The sequence below is a fragment of the Ascaphus truei genome, chromosome 7, assembly GCF_040206685.1.
Source record: "Ascaphus truei isolate aAscTru1 chromosome 7, aAscTru1.hap1, whole genome shotgun sequence".
Lineage (NCBI taxonomy): Eukaryota > Metazoa > Chordata > Amphibia > Anura > Ascaphidae > Ascaphus > Ascaphus truei.
Genome location: NC_134489.1, coordinates 38412641 through 38432835, shown reverse-complemented (window position 1 = coordinate 38432835; position 20195 = coordinate 38412641). Strand labels below are relative to the sequence as shown.

Here is a 20195-nt window from a genome sequence, read left to right as displayed (position 1 = left end):
ATACTGCCGCGCGTCCTAACGCTTATTCATACTGCCGCGCGTCCTAACGCTTATTCATACTGCCGCGCGTCCTAACGCTTATTCATACTGCCGCGTTTCCTAACGCTTATTCATACTGCCGCGCGTCCTAACGCTTATTCATACTGCCGCGCGTCCTAACGCTTATTCATACTGCCGCTCGTCCTAACGCTTATTCATACTGCCGCGCGTCCTAACGCTTATTCATACTGCCGCTCGTCCTAACGCTTATTCATACTGCCGCGTGTCCTAACGCTTATTCATACTGCCGCTCGTCCTAACGCTTATTCATACTGCCGCGCGTCCTAACGCTTATTCATACTGCCGCTCGTCCTAACGCTTATTCATACTGCCGCGCGTCCTAACGCTTATTCATACTGCCGCTCGTCCTAACGCTTATTCATACTGCCGCGTGTCCTAACGCTTATTCATACTGCCGCGCGTCCTAACGCTTATTCATACTGCCGCGCGTCCTAACGCGTATTCATACTGCCGCGCGTCCTAACGCTTATTCATACTGCCGCGCGTCCTAACGCTTATTCATACTGCCGCTCGTCCTAACGCTTATTCATACTGCCGCGCGTCCTAACGCTTATTCATACTGCCGCTCGTCCTAACGCTTATTCATACTGCCGCGTGTCCTAACGCTTATTCATACTGCCGCTCGTCCTAACGCTTATTCATACTGCCGCGCGTCCTAACGCTTATTCATACTGCCGCGCGTCCTAACGCTTATTCATACTGCCGCTCGTCCTAACGCTTATTCATACTGCCGCTCGTCCTAACGCTTATTCATACTGCCGCTCGTCCTAACGCTTATTCATACTGCCGCGCGTCCTAACGCTTATTCATACTGCCGCGCGTCCTAACGCTTATTCATACTGCCGCTCGTCCTAACGCTTATTCATACTGCCGTGCGTCCTAACGCTTATTCATACTGCCGCGCGTCCTAACGCTTATTCATACTGCCGCGCGTCCTAACGCTTATTCATACTGCCGCGTTTCCTAACGCTTATTCATACTGCCGCGCGTCCTAACGCTTATTCATACTGCCGCGCGTCCTAACGCTTATTCATACTGCCGCTCGTCCTAACGCTTATTCATACTGCCGCGCGTCCTAACGCTTATTCATACTGCCGCTCGTCCTAACGCTTATTCATACTGCCGCGTGTCCTAACGCTTATTCATACTGCCGCTCGTCCTAACGCTTATTCATACTGCCGCGCGTCCTAACGCTTATTCATACTGCCGCTCGTCCTAACGCTTATTCATACTGCCGCGCGTCCTAACGCTTATTCATACTGCCGCTCGTCCTAACGCTTATTCATACTGCCGCGTGTCCTAACGCTTATTCATACTGCCGCTCGTCCTAACGCTTATTCATACTGCCGCGTGTCCTAACGCTTATTCATACTGCCGCTCGTCCTTATGCTTATTCATACTGCCGCGTGTCCTAACGCTTATTCATACTGCCGCTCGTCCTAACGCTTATTCATACTGCCGCGCGTCCTAACGCTTATTCATACTGCCGCGCGTCCTAACGCTTATTCATACTGCCGCTCGTCCTAACGCTTATTCATACTGCCGCGTGTCCCAACGCTTATTCATACTGCCGCGTGTCCTAACGCTTATTCATACTGCCGCTCGTCCTAACGCTTATTCATACTGCCGCGTGTCCTAACGCTTATTCATACTGCCGCTCGTCCTAACGCTTATTCATACTGCCGCTCGTCCTAACGCTTATTCATACTGCCGCGTGTCCTAACGCTTATTCATACTGCCGCTCGTCCTAACGCTTATTCATACTGCCGTGTGTCCCAACGCTTATTCATACTGCCACGCGTCCTAACGCTTATTCATACTGCCGCTCGTCCTAACGCTTATTCATACTGCCGCGTGTCCTAACGCTTATTCATACTGCCGCGTGTCCTAACGCTTATTCATACTGCCGCTCGTCCTAACGCTTATTCATACTGCCGCGTGTCCTAACGCTTATTCATACTGCCGCTCGTCCTAACGCTTATTCATACTGCCGCGCGTCCTAACGCTTATTCATACTGCCGCGCGTCCCAACGCTTATTCATACTGCCGCGCGTCCCAACGCTTATTCATACTGCCGCTCGTCCTAACGCTTATTCATACTGCCGCGCGTCCTAACGCTTATTCATACTGCCGCGCGTCCTAACGCTTATTCATACTGCCGCGCGTCCTAACGCTTATTCATACTGCCGCGCGTCCTAACGCTTATTCATACTGCCGCGCGTCCTAACGCTTATTCATACTGCCGCGCGTCCTAACGCTTATTCATACTGCCGCGCGTCCTAACGCTTATTCATACTGCCGCGCGTCCTAACGCTTATTCATACTCCCGCGCGTCCTAACGCTTATTCATACTGCCGCTCGTCCCAACGCTTATTCATACTGCCGCTCGTCCTAACGCTTATTCATACTGCCGCTCGTCCCAACGCTTATTCATACTGCCGCGCGTCCTAACGCTTATTCATACTGCCGCGCGTCCTAACGCTTATTCATACTGCCGCGCGTCCTAACGCTTATTCATACTGCCGCGCGTCCTAACGCTTATTCATACTGCCGCTCGTCCTAACGCTTATTCATACTGCCGTGTGTCCCAACGCTTATTCATACTGCCGTGTGTCCCAACGCTTATTCATACTGACGCGCGTCCTAACGCTTATTCATACTGCCGCTCGTCCTAACGCTTATTCATACTGCCGCGTGTCCTAACGCTTATTCATACTGCCGCTCGTCCTAACGCTTATTCATACTGCCGCGCGTCCTAACGCTTATTCATACTGCCGCGCGTCCTAACGCTTATTCATACTGCCGCTCGTCCTAACGCTTATTCATACTGCCGCGCGTCCTAACGCTTATTCATACTGCCGCGCGTCCTAACGCTTATTCATACTGCCGCGCGTCCTAACGCTTATTCATACTGCCGCGCGTCCTAACGCTTATTCATACTGCCGCGTGTCCTAATGCTTATTCATACTGCCGCGCGTCCTAACGCTTATTCATACTGCCGTGTGTCCCAACGCTTATTCATACTGCCGCGCGTCCTAACGCTTATTCATACTGCCGCGCGTCCTAACGCTTATTCATACTGCCGCGCGTCCTAACGCTTATTCATACTGCCGCTCGTCCTAACGCTTATTCATACTGCCGCTCGTCCTAACGCTTATTCATACTGCCGCGTGTCCTAACGCTTATTCATACTGCCGCTCGTCCTAACGCTTATTCATACTGCCGTGTGTCCCAACGCTTATTCATACTGCCGCTCGTCCTAACGCTTATTCATACTGCCGCTCGTCCTAACGCTTATTCATACTGCCGCTCGTCCTAACGCTTATTCATACTGCCGCTCGTCCTAACGCTTATTCATACTGCCGCGCGTCTTAACGCTTATTCATACTGCCGCTCGTCCTAACGCTTATTCATACTGCCGCGCGTCCTAACGCTTATTCATACTGCCGCGTGTCCTAACGCTTATTCATACTGCCGCGCGTCCTAACGCTTATTCATACTGCCGCGCGTCCTAACGCTTATTCATACTGCCGCGCGTCCTAACGCTTATTCATACTGCCGCGCGTCCTAACGCTTATTCATACTGCCGCGCGTCCTAACGCTTATTCATACTGCCGCGCGTCCTAACGCTTATTCATACTGCCGCTCGTCCCAACGCTTATTCATACTGCCGCTCGTCCTAACGCTTATTCATACTGCCGCTCGTCCTAACGCTTATTCATACTGCCGCGCGTCCTAACGCTTATTCATACTGCCGCGTGTCCTAACGCTTATTCATACTGCCGCTCGTCCTAACGCTTATTCATACTGCCGCGCGTCCTAACGCTTATTCATACTGCCGCGCGTCCTAACGCTTATTCATACTGCCGCTCGTCCTAACGCTTATTCATACTGCCGCGCGTCCTAACGCTTATTCATACTGCCGCGTGACCTAACGCTTATTCATACTGCCGCGCGTCCTAACGCTTATTCACACTGCCGCTCGTCCTAACGCTTATTCACACTGCCGCGCGTCCTAACGCTTATTCACACTGCCGCTCGTCCTAACGCTTATTCACACTGCCGCTCGTCCTAACGCTTATTCACACTGCCGCTCGTCCTAACGCTTATTCATACTGCCGCGCGTCCTAACGCTTATTCATACTGCCGCGCGTCCTAACGCTTATTCATACTGCCGCGCGTCCTAACGCTTATTCATACTGCCGCGCGTCCTAACGCTTATTCATACTGCCGCGTGTCCTAATGCTTATTCATACTGCCGCGCGTCCTAACGCTTATTCATACTGCCGTGTGTCCCAACGCTTATTCATACTGCCGCGCGTCCTAACGCTTATTCATACTGCAGCGCGTCCTAACGCTTATTCATACTGCCGCTCGTCCTAACGCTTATTCATACTGCCGCTCGTCCTAACGCTTATTCATACTGCCGCGTGTCCTAACGCTTATTCATACTGCCGCTCGTCCTAACGCTTATTCATACTGCCGTGTGTCCCAACGCTTATTCATACTGCCGCTCGTCCTAACGCTTATTCATACTGCCGCTCGTCCTAACGCTTATTCATACTGCCGCTCGTCCTAACGCTTATTCATACTGCCGCTCGTCCTAACGCTTATTCATACTGCCGCGCGTCTTAACGCTTATTCATACTGCCGCTCGTCCTAACGCTTATTCATACTGCCGCGCGTCCTAACGCTTATTCATACTGCCGCGTGTCCTAACGCTTATTCATACTGCCGCGCGTCCTAACGCTTATTCATACTGCCGCTCGTCCTAACGCTTATTCATACTGCCGCTCGTCCTAACGCTTATTCATACTGCCGCGTGTCCTAACGCTTATTCATACTGCCGCTCGTCCTAACGCTTATTCATACTGCCGCTCGTCCTAACGCTTATTCATACTGCCGCTCGTCCTAACGCTTATTCATACTGCCGCGCGTCCTAACGCTTATTCATACTGCCGCGCGTCCTAACGCTTATTCATACTGCCGCGCGTCCTAACGCTTATTCATACTGCCGCGCGTCCTAACGCTTATTCATACTGCCGCGCGTCCTAACGCTTATTCATACTGCCGCGTGTCCTAATGCTTATTCATACTGCCGCGCGTCCTAACGCTTATTCATACTGCCGCGTGTCCCAACGCTTATTCATACTGCCGCGCGTCCTAACGCTTATTCATACTGCCGCGCGTCCTAACGCTTATTCATACTGCCGCTCGTCCTAACGCTTATTCATACTGCCGCTCGTCCTAACGCTTATTCATACTGCCGCGCGTCCTAACGCTTATTCATACTGCCGCGCGTCCTAACGCTTATTCATACTGCCGCTCGTCCTAACGCTTATTCATACTGCCGCTCGTCCTAACGCTTATTCATACTGCCGCGCGTCTTAACGCTTATTCATACTGCCGCTCGTCCTAACGCTTATTCATACTGCCGCGCGTCCTAACGCTTATTCATACTGCCGCGTGTCCTAACGCTTATTCATACTGCCGCGCGTCCTAACGCTTATTCATACTGCCGCGCGTCCTAACGCTTATTCATACTGCCGCGCGTCCTAACGCTTATTCATACTGCCGCTCGTCCTAACGCTTATTCATACTGCCGCTCGTCCTAACGCTTATTCATACTGCCGCGTGTCCTAACGCTTATTCATACTGCCGCTCGTCCTAACGCTTATTCATACTGCCGTGTGTCCCAACGCTTATTCATACTGCCGCTCGTCCTAACGCTTATTCATACTGCCGCGCGTCCTAACGCTTATTCATACTGCCGCTCGTCCTAACGCTTATTCATACTGCCGCGCGTCCTAACGCTTATTCATACTGCCGCGTGTCCTAACGCTTATTCATACTGACGCTCGTCCTAACGCTTATTCATACTGCCGCGCGTCCTAACGCTTATTCATACTGCCGCGCGTCCTAACGCTTATTCATACTGCCGCGCGTTCTAACGCTTATTCATACTGCCGCTCGTTCTAACGCTTATTCATACTGCCGCGCGTCCTAACGCTTATTCATACTGCCGCTCGTCCTAACGCTTATTCATACTGTCGCTCGTCCTAACGCTTATTCATACTGCCGCTCGTTCTAACGCTTATTCATACTGCCGCTCGTTCTAACGCTTATTCATACTGCCGCGCGTCCTAACGCTTATTCATACTGCCGCTCGTCCTAACGCTTATTCATACTGCCGCGCGTCCTAACGCTTATTCATACTGCCGCGCGTCCTAACGCTTATTCATACTGCCGCGCGTCCTAACGCTTATTCATACTGCCGCGCGTCCTAACGCTTATTCATACTGCCGCTCGTTCTAACGCTTATTCATACTGCCGCTCGTTCTAACGCTTATTCATACTGCCGCTCGTTCTAACGCTTATTCATACTGCCGCTCGTCCTAACGCTTATTCATACTGACGCTCGTCCTAACGCTTATTCATACTGCCGCTCGTCCTAACGCTTATTCATACTGCCGCTCGTCCTAACGCTTATTCATACTGCCGCTCGTCCTAACGCTTATTCATACTGCCGCTCGTCCTAACGCTTCTTCATACTGCCGCTCGTCCTAACGCTTATTCATACTGCCGCTCGTCCTAACGCTTATTCATACTGCCGCTCGTCCTAACGCTTATTCATACTGCCGCGCGTCCTAACGCTTATTCATACTGCCGCTCGTCCTAACGCTTATTCACACTGCCGCTCGTCCTAACGCTTATTCACACTGCCACTCGTCCTAACGCTTATTCATACTGCCGCGCGTCCTAACGCTTATTCATACTGCCGCGCGTCCTAACGCTTATTCATACTGCCGCTCGTCCTAACGCTTATTCATACTGCCGCTCGTCCTAACGCTTATTCATACTGCCGCGTGTCCTAACGCTTATTCATACTGCCGCTCGTCCTAACGCTTATTCATACTGCCGTGTGTCCCAACGCTTATTCATACTGCCGCTCGTCCTAACGCTTATTCATACTGCCGCGCGTCCTAACGCTTATTCATACTGCCGCTCGTCCTAACGCTTATTCATACTGCCGCGCGTCCTAACGCTTATTCATACTGCCGCGTGTCCTAACGCTTATTCATACTGACGCTCGTCCTAACGCTTATTCATACTGCCGCGCGTCCTAACGCTTATTCATACTGCCGCGCGTCCTAACGCTTATTCATACTGCCGCGCGTTCTAACGCTTATTCATACTGCCGCTCGTTCTAACGCTTATTCATACTGCCGCGCGTCCTAACGCTTATTCATACTGCCGCTCGTCCTAACGCTTATTCATACTGTCGCTCGTCCTAACGCTTATTCATACTGCCGCTCGTTCTAACGCTTATTCATACTGCCGCTCGTTCTAACGCTTATTCATACTGCCGCGCGTCCTAACGCTTATTCATACTGCCGCTCGTCCTAACGCTTATTCATACTGCCGCGCGTCCTAACGCTTATTCATACTGCCGCGCGTCCTAACGCTTATTCATACTGCCGCGCGTCCTAACGCTTATTCATACTGCCGCGCGTCCTAACGCTTATTCATACTGCCGCTCGTTCTAACGCTTATTCATACTGCCGCTCGTTCTAACGCTTATTCATACTGCCGCTCGTTCTAACGCTTATTCATACTGCCGCTCGTTCTAACGCTTATTCATACTGACGCTCGTCCTAACGCTTATTCATACTGCCGCTCGTCCTAACGCTTATTCATACTGCCGCTCGTCCTAACGCTTATTCATACTGCCGCTCGTCCTAACGCTTATTCATACTGCCGCTCGTCCTAACGCTTCTTCATACTGCCGCTCGTCCTAACGCTTATTCATACTGCCGCTCGTCCTAACGCTTATTCATACTGCCGCTCGTCCTAACGCTTATTCATACTGCCGCGCGTCCTAACGCTTATTCATACTGCCGCTCGTCCTAACGCTTATTCACACTGCCGCTCGTCCTAACGCTTATTCACACTGCCGCTCGTCCTAACGCTTATTCATACTGCTGCGCGTCCTAACGCTTATTCATACTGCCGCGCGTCCTAACGCTTATTCATACTGCCGCGAGTCCTAACGCTTATTCATACTGCCGCGCGTCCTAACGCTTATTCATACTGCCGCGTGTCCTAATGCTTATTCATACTGCCGCGCGTCCTAACGCTTATTCATACTGCCGCGTGTCCCAACGCTTATTCATACTGCCACGCGTCCTAACGCTTATTCATACTGCCGCGCGTCCTAACGCTTATTCATACAGCCGCGCGTCCTAACGCTTATTCATACTGCCGCTCGTCCTAACGCTTATTCATACTGCCGCTCGTCCTAACGCTTATTCATACTGCCGCGTTTCCTAACGCTTATTCATACTGCCGCTCGTCCTAACGCTTATTCATACTGCCGTGTGTCCCAACGCTTATTCATACTGCCGCTCGTCCTAACGCTTATTCATACTGCCGCTCGTCCTAACGCTTATTCATACTGCCGCGCGTCCTAACGCTTATTCATACTGCCGCGTGTCCTAACGCTTATTCATACTGACGCTCGTCCTAACGCTTATTCATACTGCCGCGCGTCCTAACGCTTATTCATACTGCCGCGCGTCCTAACGCTTATTCATACTGCCGCGCGTTCTAACGCTTATTCATACTGCCGCTCGTTCTAACGCTTATTCATACTGCCGCGCGTCCTAACGCTTATTCATACTGCCGCTCGTCCTAACGCTTATTCATACTGTCGCTCGTCCTAACGCTTATTCATACTGCCGCTCGTTCTAACGCTTATTCATACTGCCGCTCGTTCTAACGCTTATTCATACTGCCGCGCGTCCTAACGCTTATTCATACTGCCGCTCGTCCTAACGCTTATTCATACTGCCGCGCGTCCTAACGCTTATTCATACTGCCGCGCGTCCTAACGCTTATTCATACTGCCGCGCGTCCTAACGCTTATTCATACTGCCGCGCGTCCTAACGCTTATTCATACTGCCGCTCGTTCTAACGCTTATTCATACTGCCGCTCGTTCTAACGCTTATTCATACTGACGCTCGTTCTAACGCTTATTCATACTGACGCTCGTCCTAACGCTTATTCATACTGACGCGTGTCCTAACGCTTATTCATACTGACGCTCGTCCTAACGCTTATTCATACTGCCGCTCGTTCTAACGCTTATTCATACTGCCGCGCGTCCTAACGCTTATTCATACTGCCGCTCGTCCTAACGCTTATTCATACTGCCGCTCGTCCTAACGCTTATTTATACTGCCGCGTGTCCTAACGCTTATTCATACTGCCGCTCGTCCTAACGCTTATTCATACTGCCGTGTGTCCCAACGCTTATTCATACTGCCGCTCGTCCTAACGCTTATTCATACTGCCGCGCGTCCTAACGCTTATTCATACTGCCGCTCGTCCTAACGCTTATTCATACTGCCGCGCGTCCTAACGCTTATTCATACTGACGCTCGTCCTAACGCTTATTCATACTGCCGCGCGTCCTAACGCTTATTCATACTGCCGCGCGTCCTAACGCTTATTCATACTGCCGCTCGTCCTAACGCTTATTCATACTGCCGCTCGTCCTAACGCTTATTCATACTGCCGCGCGTCCTAACGCTTATTCATACTGCCGCGCGTCCTAACGCTTATTCATACTGCCGCTCGTCCTAACGCTTATTCATACTGCCGCGCGTCCTAACGCTTATTCATACTGCCGCGCGTCCTAACGCTTATTCATACTGCCGCTCGTCCTAACGCTTATTCATACTGCCGCTCGTCCTAACGCTTATTCATACTGCCGCTCGTCCTAACGCTTATTCATACTGCCGCTCGTCCTAACGCTTATTCATACTGCCGCTCGTCCTAACGCTTATTCATACTGCCGCGCGTCCTAACGCTTATTCATACTGCCGCGTGTCCTAATGCTTATTCATACTGCCGCGCGTCCTAACGCTTATTCATACTGCCGCGTGTCCCAACGCTTATTCATACTGCCGCGCGTCCTAACGCTTATTCATACTGCCGCGCGTCCTAACGCTTATTCATACTGCCGCGCGTCCTAACGCTTATTCATACTGCCGCTCGTCCTAACGCTTATTCATACTGCCGCTCGTCCTAACGCTTATTCATACTGCCGCGTGTCCTAACGCTTATTCATACTGCCGCTCGTCCTAACGCTTATTCATACTGCCGTGTGTCCCAACGCTTATTCATACTGCCGCTCGTCCTAACGCTTATTCATACTGCCGCGCGTACTAACGCTTATTCATACTGCCGCTCGTCCTAACGCTTATTCATACTGCCGCGCGTCCTAACGCTTATTCATACTGCCGCGTGTCCTAACGCTTATTCATACTGACGCTCGTCCTAACGCTTATTCATACTGCCGCGCGTCCTAACGCTTATTCATACTGCCGCGCGTCCTAACGCTTATTCATACTGCCGCGCGTTCTAACGCTTATTCATACTGCCGCTCGTTCTAACGCTTATTCATACTGCCGCGCGTCCTAACGCTTATTCATACTGCCGCTCGTCCTAACGCTTATTCATACTGTCGCTCGTCCTAACGCTTATTCATACTGCCGCTCGTTCTAACGCTTATTCATACTGCCGCTCGTTCTAACGCTTATTCATACTGCCGCGCGTCCTAACGCTTATTCATACTGCCGCTCGTCCTAACGCTTATTCATACTGCCGCGCGTCCTAACGCTTATTCATACTGCCGCGCGTCCTAACGCTTATTCATACTGCCGCGCGTCCTAACGCTTATTCATACTGCCGCGCGTCCTAACGCTTATTCATACTGCCGCTCGTTCTAACGCTTATTCATACTGCCGCTCGTTCTAACGCTTATTCATACTGCCGCTCGTTCTAACGCTTATTCATACTGACGCTCGTTCTAACGCTTATTCATACTGACGCTCGTCCTAACGCTTATTCATACTGACGCGTGTCCTAACGCTTATTCATACTGACGCTCGTCCTAACGCTTATTCATACTGCCGCTCGTTCTAACGCTTATTCATACTGCCGCGCGTCCTAACGCTTATTCATACTGCCGCTCGTCCTAACGCTTATTCATACTGCCGCTCGTCCTAACGCTTATTTATACTGCCGCGTGTCCTAACGCTTATTCATACTGCCGCTCGTCCTAACGCTTATTCATACTGCCGTGTGTCCCACTGCCGCTCGTCCTAACGCTTATTCATACTGCCGCTCGTCCTAACGCTTATTCATACTGCCGCGCGTCCTAACGCTTATTCATACTGCCGCTCGTCCTAACGCTTATTCATACTGCCGCGCGTCCTAACGCTTATTCATACTGCCGCGCGTCCTAACGCTTATTCATATTGCCGCGCGTCCTAACGTTTATTCATACTGCCGCTCATCCTAACGCTTATTCATACTGCCGCGCGTCCTAACGCTTATTCATACTGCCGCGCGTCCTAACGCTTATTCATACTGCCGCTCGTCCTAACGCTTATTCATACTGCCGCGCGTCCTAACGCTTATTCATACTGCCGCGCGTCCCAACGCTTATTCATATTGCCGCTCGTCCTAACGCTTATTCATACTGCCGCTCGTCCCAACGCTTATTCATACTGCCGCGTGTCCTAACGCGTATTCATACTGCCGCTCGTCCTAACGCTTATTCATACTGCCGCGCGTCCTAACGCTTATTCATACTGCCGCGCGTCCTAACGCTTATTCATACTGCCGCGCGTCCTAACGCTTATTCATACTGCCGCTCGTCCTAACGCTTATTCATACTGCCGCTCGTCCTAACGCTTATTCATACTGCCGCTCGTCCTAACGCTTATTCATACTGCCGCGCGTCCTAACGCTTATTCATACTGCCGCGCGTCCTAACGCTTATTCATACTGCCGCTCGTCCTAACGCTTATTCATACTGCCGCTCGTCCTAACGCTTATTCATACTGCCGCTCGTCCTAACGCTTATTCATACTGCCGCTCGTCCTAACGCTTATTCATACTGCCGCTCGTCCTAACGCTTATTCATACTGCCGCGCGTCCTAACGCTTATTCATACTGCCGCGCGTCCTAACGCTTATTCATACTGCCGCGCGTCCTAACGCTTATTCATACTGCCGCGCGTCCTAACGCTTATTCATACTGCCGCTCGTCCTAACGCTTATTCATACTGCCGCTCGTCCTAACGCTTATTCATACTGCCGCTCGTCCTAACGCTTATTCATACTGCCGCTCGTCCTAACGCTTATTCATACTGCCGCTCGTCCCAACGCTTATTCATACTGCCGCGCGTCCTAACGCTTATTCATACTGCCGCTCGTCCTAACGCGTATTCATACTGCCGCTCGTCCTAACGCTTATTCATACTGCCGCTCGTCCTAACGCTTATTCATACTGCCGCGCGTCCTAACGCTTATTCATACTGCCGCGCGTCCTAACGCTTATTCATACTGCCGCTCGTCCCAACGCTTATTCATACTGCCGCGCGTCCTAACCCTTATTCATACTGCCGCGCGTCCTAACGCTTATTCATACTGCCGCTCGTCCTAACGCGTATTCATACTGCCGCTCGTCCCAACGCTTATTCATACTGCCGCGCGTCCTAACCCTTATTCATACTGCCGCGCGTCCTAACGCTTATTCATACTGCCGCTCGTCCTAACGCTTATTCATACTGCCGCTCGTCCCAACGCTTATTCATACTGCCGCGCGTCCTAACCCTTATTCATACTGCCGCGCGTCCTAACGCTTATTCATACTGCCGCTCGTCCTAACGCGTATTCATACTGCCGCTCGTCCTAACGCTTATTCATACTGCCGCGTGTCCTAACGCTTATTCATACTGCCGCGCGTCCTAACGCTTATTCATACTGCCGCTCGTCCTAACGCGTATTCATACTGCCGCGCGTCCTAACGCTTATTCATACTGCCGCTCGTCCTAACGCTTATTCATACTGCCGCGCGTCCTTACGCATATTCATACTGCCGCGCGTCCTAACGCTTATTCATACTGCCGCGCGTCCTAACGCTTATTCATACTGCCGCGTGTCCTAACGCTTATTCATACTGCCGCTCGTCCTAACGCTTATTCATACTGCCGCGCGTCCTAACGCTTATTCATACTGCCGCTCGTCCTAACGCTTATTCATACTGCCGCTCGTCCTAACGCTTATTCATACTGCCGCTCGTCCTAACGCTTATTCATACTGCCGCTCGTCCTAACGCTTATTCATACTGCCGCTCGTCCTAACGCTTATTCATACTGCCGCGCGTCCTAACGCGTATTCATACTGCCGCTCGTCCCAACGCTTATTCATACTGCCGCGCGTCCTAACCCTTATTCATACTGCCGCGCGTCCTAACGCTTATTCATACTGCCGCTCGTCCTAACGCTTATTCATACTGCCGCTCGTCCCAACGCTTATTCATACTGCCGCGCGTCCTAACCCTTATTCATACTGCCGCGCGTCCTAACGCTTATTCATACTGCCGCTCGTCCTAACGCGTATTCATACTGCCGCTCGTCCTAACGCTTATTCATACTGCCGCGTGTCCTAACGCTTATTCATACTGCCGCGCGTCCTAACGCTTATTCATACTGCCGCTCGTCCTAACGCGTATTCATACTGCCGCGCGTCCTAACGCTTATTCATACTGCCGCTCGTCCTAACGCTTATTCATACTGCCGCGCGTCCTAACGCTTATTCATACTGCCGCGCGTCCTAACGCTTATTCATACTGCCGCGCGTCCTAACGCTTATTCATACTGCCGCGCGTCCTAACGCTTATTCATACTGCCGCTCGTCCTAACGCTTATTCATACTGCCGCGCGTCCTAACGCTTATTCATACTGCCGCGCGTCCTAACGCTTATTCATACTGCCGCTCGTCCTAACGCTTATTCATACTGCCGCTCGTCCTAACGCTTATTCATACTGCCGCGCGTCCTAACGCTTATTCATACTGCCGCTCGTCCTAACGCTTATTCATACTGCCGCTCGTCCTAACGCTTATTCATACTGCCGCTCGTCCTAACGCTTATTCATACTGCCGCTCGTCCTAACGCTTATTCATACTGCCGCGCGTCCTAACGCTTATTCATACTGCCGCGCGTCCTAACGCTTATTCATACTGCCGCTCGTCCTAACGCTTATTCATACTGCCGCGCGTCCTAACGCTTATTCATACTGCCGCTCGTCCTAACGCTTATTCATACTGCCGCTCGTCCTAACGCTTATTCATACTGCCGCTCGTCCTAACGCTTATTCATACTGCCGCTCGTCCTAACGCTTATTCATACTGCCGCTCGTCCTAACGCTTATTCATACTGCCGTGTGTCCTAACGCTTATTCATACTGCCGCGCGTCCTAACGCTTATTCATACTGACGCTCGTCCTAACGCTTATTCATACTGCCGCGTGTCCTAACGCTTATTCATACTGCCGCGCGTCCTAACGCTTATTCATACTGCCGCGCGTCCTAACGCTTATTCATACTGCCGCTCGTCCTAACGCTTATTCAGACTGCCGCGCATCCTAACGCTTATTCATACTGCCGCGCGTCCTAACGCTTATTCATACTGCCGCTCGTCCTAACGCTTATTCATACTGACGCTCGTCCTAACGCTTATTCATACTGCCGCGTGTCCTAACGCTTATTCATACTGCCGCGTGTCCTAACGCTTATTCATACTGCCGCTCGTCCTAACGCTTATTCATACTGCCGCGTGTCCTAACACTTATTCATACTGCCGCTCGTCCTAACGTTTATTCATACTGCCGCGTGTCCCAACGCTTATTCATACTGCCGCGCGTCCTAACGCTTATTCATACTGCCGCGCGTCCTAACGCTTATTCATACTGCCGCTCGTCCTAACGCTTATTCATACTGCCGCTCGTCCTAACGCTTATTCATACTGCCGCTCGTCCTAACGCTTATTCATACTGCCGCTCGTCCTAACGCTTATTCATACTGCCGCTCGTCCTAACGCTTATTCATACTGCCGCGCGTCCTAACGCTTATTCATACTGCCGCGTGTCCTAACGCTTATTCATACTGCCGCGCGTCCTAACGCTTATTCATACTGCCGCGCGTCCTAACGCTTATTCATACTGCCGCGTGTCCTAACGCTTATTCATACTGCCGCTCGTCCTAACGCTTATTCATACTGCCGCTCGTCCTAACGCTTATTCATACTGCCGCTCGTCCTAACGCTTATTCATACTGCCGCGCGTCCTAACGCTTATTCATACTGCCGCTCGTCCTAACGCTTATTCATACTGCCGCGCGTCCTAACGCTTATTCATACTGCCGCTCGTCCTAACGCTTATTCATACTGCCGCTCGTCCTAACGCTTATTCATACTGCCGCGCGTCCTAACGCTTATTCATACTGCCGCGCGTCCTAACGCTTATTCATACTGCCGCGCGTCCTAACGCTTTTTCATACTGCCGTGCGTCCTAACGCTTATTCATACTGCCGCTCGTCCTAACGCTTATTCATACTGCCGCTCGTCCTAACGCTTATTCATACTGCCGCTCGTCCTAACGCTTATTCATACTGCCGCTCGTCCTAACGCTTATTCATACTGCCGCTCGTCGTAACGCTTATTCATACTGCCGCTCGTCCTAACGCTTATTCATACTGCCGCTCGTCCTAACGCTTATTCATACTGCCGCGCGTCCTAACGCTTATTCATACTGCCGCTCGTCCTAACGCGTATTCATACTGCAGCGCGTCCTAACGCTTATTCATACTGCCGCTCGTCCTAACGCTTATTCATACTGCCGCTCGTCCTAACGCTTATTCATACTGCCGCGCGTCCTAACGCTTATTCATACTGCCGCTCGTCCTAACGCGTATTCATACTGCAGCGCGTCCTAACGCTTATTCATACTGCCGCGCGTCCTAACGCTTATTCATACTGCCGCGTGTCCTAACGCTTATTCATACTGCCGCGCGTCCTAACGCTTATTCATACTGCCGCGCGTCCTAACGCTTATTCATACTGCCGCGCGTCCTAACGCTTATTCATACTGCCGCGTGTCCTAACGCGTATTCATACTGCCGCGTGTCCTAACGCTTATTCATACTGCCGCGTGTCCTAACGCTTATTCATACTGCCGCGTGTCCTAACGCTTATTCATACTGACGCTCGTCCTAACGCTTATTCGTGGTAGGGGATAACTGAACTTAGCATGGGACTTGTTACCAGTACTGGGGGCTTACAAAGGCCACGGGGTCATTGCTGCGTGTGGCCACCAGGCTGAACTTCTTCACATGCGTGTTGGTTTTCACCGCGTGGCACATTTCCTTCAGCGTGGGGATGGGAATGTCCTGCAGAGAATTCACACATTATATATGTGACAGCTTCATAGCGGTAACCTACTGCGTGTTCTCATAAAGCACAGGGTGTGGGGGGGGGGAGGAGAAAGAACGGGGGTGAAGTCAGGGTGTGGTGGGGGGGTGAAGTCAGGGTGTGGTGGGGGGGGGTGAAGTCAGGGTGTGGTGGGGGGGGTGAAGTCAGGGTGTGGTGGGGGGGTGAAGTCAGGGTGTGGTGGGGGGGTGAAGTCAGGGTGTGGTGGGGGGGTGAAGTCAGGGTGTGGTGGGGGGGTGAAGTCAGGGTGTGGTGGGGGGGTGAAGTCAGGGTGTGGTGGGGGGGTGAAGTCAGGGTGTGGTGGGGGGGTGAAGTCAGGGTGTGGTGGGGGGGTGAAGTCAGGGTGTGGTGGGGGAGTGAAGTCAGGGTGTGGTGGGGGAGTGATGTCAGGGTGTGGTGGGGGAGTGATGTGGGGGATTGATGTCAGGGTGTGGTGGGGGAGTGAAGTCAGGGTGTGGTGGGGGAGTGAAGTCAGTGTGTGGTGGGGGAGTGAAGTCAGGGTGAGGTGGGGGAGTGAAGTCAGGGTGTGGTGGGGGAGTGAAGTCAGGGTGTGGTGGGGGAGTGAAGTCAGGGTGTGGTGGGGGAGTGAAGTCAGGGTGTGGTGGGGGAGTGAAGTCAGGGTGTGGTGGGGGAGTGAAGTCAGGGTGTGGTGGGGGAGTGAAGTCAGGGTGTGGTGGGGGGGTGATGTCAGGGTGTGGTGGGGGAGTGATGTCAGGGTGTGGTGGGGGAGTGATGTCAGGGTGTGGTGGGGGGGTGATGTCAGGGTGTGGTGGGGGGGTGATGTCAGGGTGTGGTGGGGGGGTGATGTCAGGGTGTGGTGGGGGAGTGAAGTCAGGGTGTGGTGGGGGAGTGATGTCAGGGTGTGGTGGGGGGGTGATGTCAGGGTGTGGTGGGGGGGTGATGTCAGGGTGTGGTGGGGGGGGTGAAGTCAGGGTGTGGTGGGGGAGTGAAGTCAGTGTGTGGTGGGGGGGTGATGTCAGGGTGTGGTGGGGGAGTGAAGTCAGGGTGTGGTGGGGGAGTGAAGTCAGGGTGTGGTGGGGGGGTGATGTCAGGGTGTGGTGGGGGAGTGATGTCAGGGTGTGGTGGGGGAGTGATGTCAGGGTGTGGTGGGGGAGTGAAGTCAGGGTGTGGTGGGGGAGTGAAGTCAGGGTGTGGTGGGGGGGTGAAGTCAGGGTGTGGTGGGGGAGTGAAGTCAGGGTGTGGTGGGGGAGTGAAGTCAGGGTGTGGTGGGGGAGTGAAGTCAGGGTGTGGTGGGGGGTGATGTCAGGGTGTGGTGGGGGAGTGATGTCAGGGTGTGGTGGGGGAGTGAAGTCAGGGTGTGGTGGGGGAGTGAAGTCAGGGTGTGGTGGGGGGGTGAAGTCAGGGTGTGGTGGGGGAGTGAAGTCAGGGTGTGGTGGGGGAGTGAAGTCAGGGTGTGGTGGGGGAGTGAAGTCAGGGTGTGGTGGGGGAGTGAAGTCAGGGTGTGGTGGGGGGTGATGTCAGGGTGTGGTGGGGGGGTGATGTCAGGGTGTGGTGGGGGGGTGATGTCAGGTTGTGGTGGGGGGGGTGATGTCAGGTTGTGGTGGGGGGGTGATGTCAGGGTGTGGTGGGGGGGTGATGTCAGGGTGTGGTGGGGGGGTGATGTCAGGGTGTGGTGGGGGGGTGATGTCAGGTTGTGGTGGGGGAGTGATGTCAGGTTGTGGTGGGGGGGTGATGTCAGGGTGTGGTGGGGGGGTGATGTCAGGGTGTGGTGGGGGGGTGATGTCAGGGTGTGGTGGGGGGGTGATGTCAGGGTGTGGTGGGGGGGTGATGTCAGGGTGTGGTGGGGGGGTGATGTGGGGGATTGATGTCAGGGTGTGGTGGGGGAGTGATGTCAGGGTGTGGTGGGGGAGTGATGTCAGGGTGTGGTGGGGGAGTGAAGTCAGGGTGTGGTGGGGGAGTGATGTCAGGGTGTGGTGGGGGAGTGATGTCAGGGTGTGGTGGGGGGGTGATGTCAGGGTGTGGTGGGGGAGTGAAGTCAGGGTGTGGTGGGGGAGTGAAGTCAGGGTTTGGTGGGGGAGTGAAGTTAGGGTGTGGTGGGGGAGTGATGTCAGGGTGTGGTGGGGGAGTGAAGTCAGGGTGTGGTGGGGGAGTGAAGTTAGGGTGTGGTGGGGGAGTGAAGTCAGGGTGTGGTGGGGGAGTGAAGTCAGGGTGTGGGGGGGTGATGTCAGGGTGTGGTGGGGGAGTGATGTCAGGGTGTGGTGGGGGAGTGAAGTCAGGGTGTGGTGGGGGAGTGAAGTCAGGGTGTGGTGGGGGAGTGAAGTCAGGGTGTGGTGGGGGAGTGAAGTCAGGGTGTGGTGGGGGAGTGATGTCAGGGTGTGGTGGGGGAGTGATGTCAGGGTGTGGTGGGGGAGTGATGTCAGGGTGTGGTGGGGGAGTGATGTCAGGGTGTGGTGGGGGAGTGATGTCAGGGTGTGGTGGGGGAGTGATGTCAGGGTGTGGTGGGGGAGTGATGTCAGGGTGTGGTGGGGGGGTGATGTCAGGGTGTGGTGGGGGAGTGAAGCCAGGGTGTGGTGGGGGAGTGAAGTCAGGGTGTGGTGGGGTGGTGAAGTCAGGGTGTGGTGGGGGAGTGAAGTCAGGGTGTGGTGGGGGGTGAAGTCAGGGTGTGGTGGGGGAGTGAAGTCAGGGTGTGGTGGGGGGGTGAAGTCAGGGTGTGGTGGGGGAGTGAAGTCAGGGTGTGGGGGGGTGATGTCAAGGTGTGGTGGGGGAGTGAAGTCAGGGTGTGGTGGGGGGGTGAAGTCAGGGTGTGGGGGGGTGATGTCAGGGTGTGGTGGGGGAGTGAAGTCAGGGTGTGGTGGGGGAGTGAAGTCAGGGTGTGGTGGGGGAGTGAAGTCAGGGTGTGGTGGGGGAGTGAAGTCAGGGTGTGGTGGGGGAGTGAAGTCAGGGTGTGGTGGGGGAGTGATGTCAGGGTGTGGTGGGGGAGTGATGTCAGGGTGTGGTGGGGGAGTGATGTCAGGGTGTGGTGGGGGAGTGATGTCAGGGTGTGGTGGGGGAGTGAAGTCAGGGTGTGGTGGGGGAGTGAAGTCAGGGTGTGGTGGGGGAGTGAAGTCAGGGTGTGGTGGGGGGGTGAAGTCAGGGTGTGGTGGGGGAGTGAAGTCAGGGTGTGGTGGGGGAGTGAAGTCAGGGTGTGGTGGGGGAGTGAAGTCAGGGTGTGGTGGGGGAGTGAAGTCACGGTGTGGTGGGGGAGTGAAGTCAGGGTGTGGTGGGGGAGTGAAGTCAGGGTGTGGTGGGGGGGTGAAGTCGGGGGGTGAAGTCAGGGTGTGGTGGGGGGGTGAAGTCGGGGGGTGAAGTCAGGGTGTGGTGGGGGGGTGAAGTCAGGGTGTGGTGGGGGGGGTGAAGTCAGGGTGTGGTGGGGGGGTGAAGTCAGGGTGTGGTGGGGGGGTGAAGTCAGGGTGTGGTGGGGGAGTGAAGTCAGGGTGTGGTGGGGGAGTGAAGTCAGCGTGTGGTGGGGGAGTGAAGTCAGGGTGTGGTGGGGGAGTGAAGTCACGGTGTGGTGGGGGAGTGAAGTCAGGGTGTGGTGGGGGAGTGAAGTCAGGGTGTGGTGGGGGGGTGAAGTCGGGGGGTGAAGTCAGGGTGTGGTGGGGGGGTGAAGTCGGGGGGTGAAGTCAGGGTGTGGTGGGGGGGTGAAGTCAGGGTGTGGTGGGGGGGTGAAGTCAGGGTGTGGTGGGGGGGTGAAGTCAGGGTGTGGTGGGGGGGTGAAGTCAGGGTGTGGTGGGGGATTGAAGTCAGGGTGTGGGGGGGTGATGTCAGGGTGTGGTGGGGGGGTGATGTCAG

General features: G+C 53.6%; 1 protein-coding gene across 1 annotated transcript in view; it reads right to left on the bottom strand.

Annotated features, from left to right (window-relative positions):
• Positions 1-20195, bottom strand: part of TMOD4 (tropomodulin 4) — a 49592-nt gene that overhangs the window by 8232 nt on the left and 21165 nt on the right. Inside the window, exon 7 of the mRNA XM_075607759.1 lies at positions 16256-16363. Coding sequence (XP_075463874.1) covers positions 16256-16363 — 108 coding nt within the window. The remainder of the gene's footprint in view (positions 1-16255; positions 16364-20195) is intronic.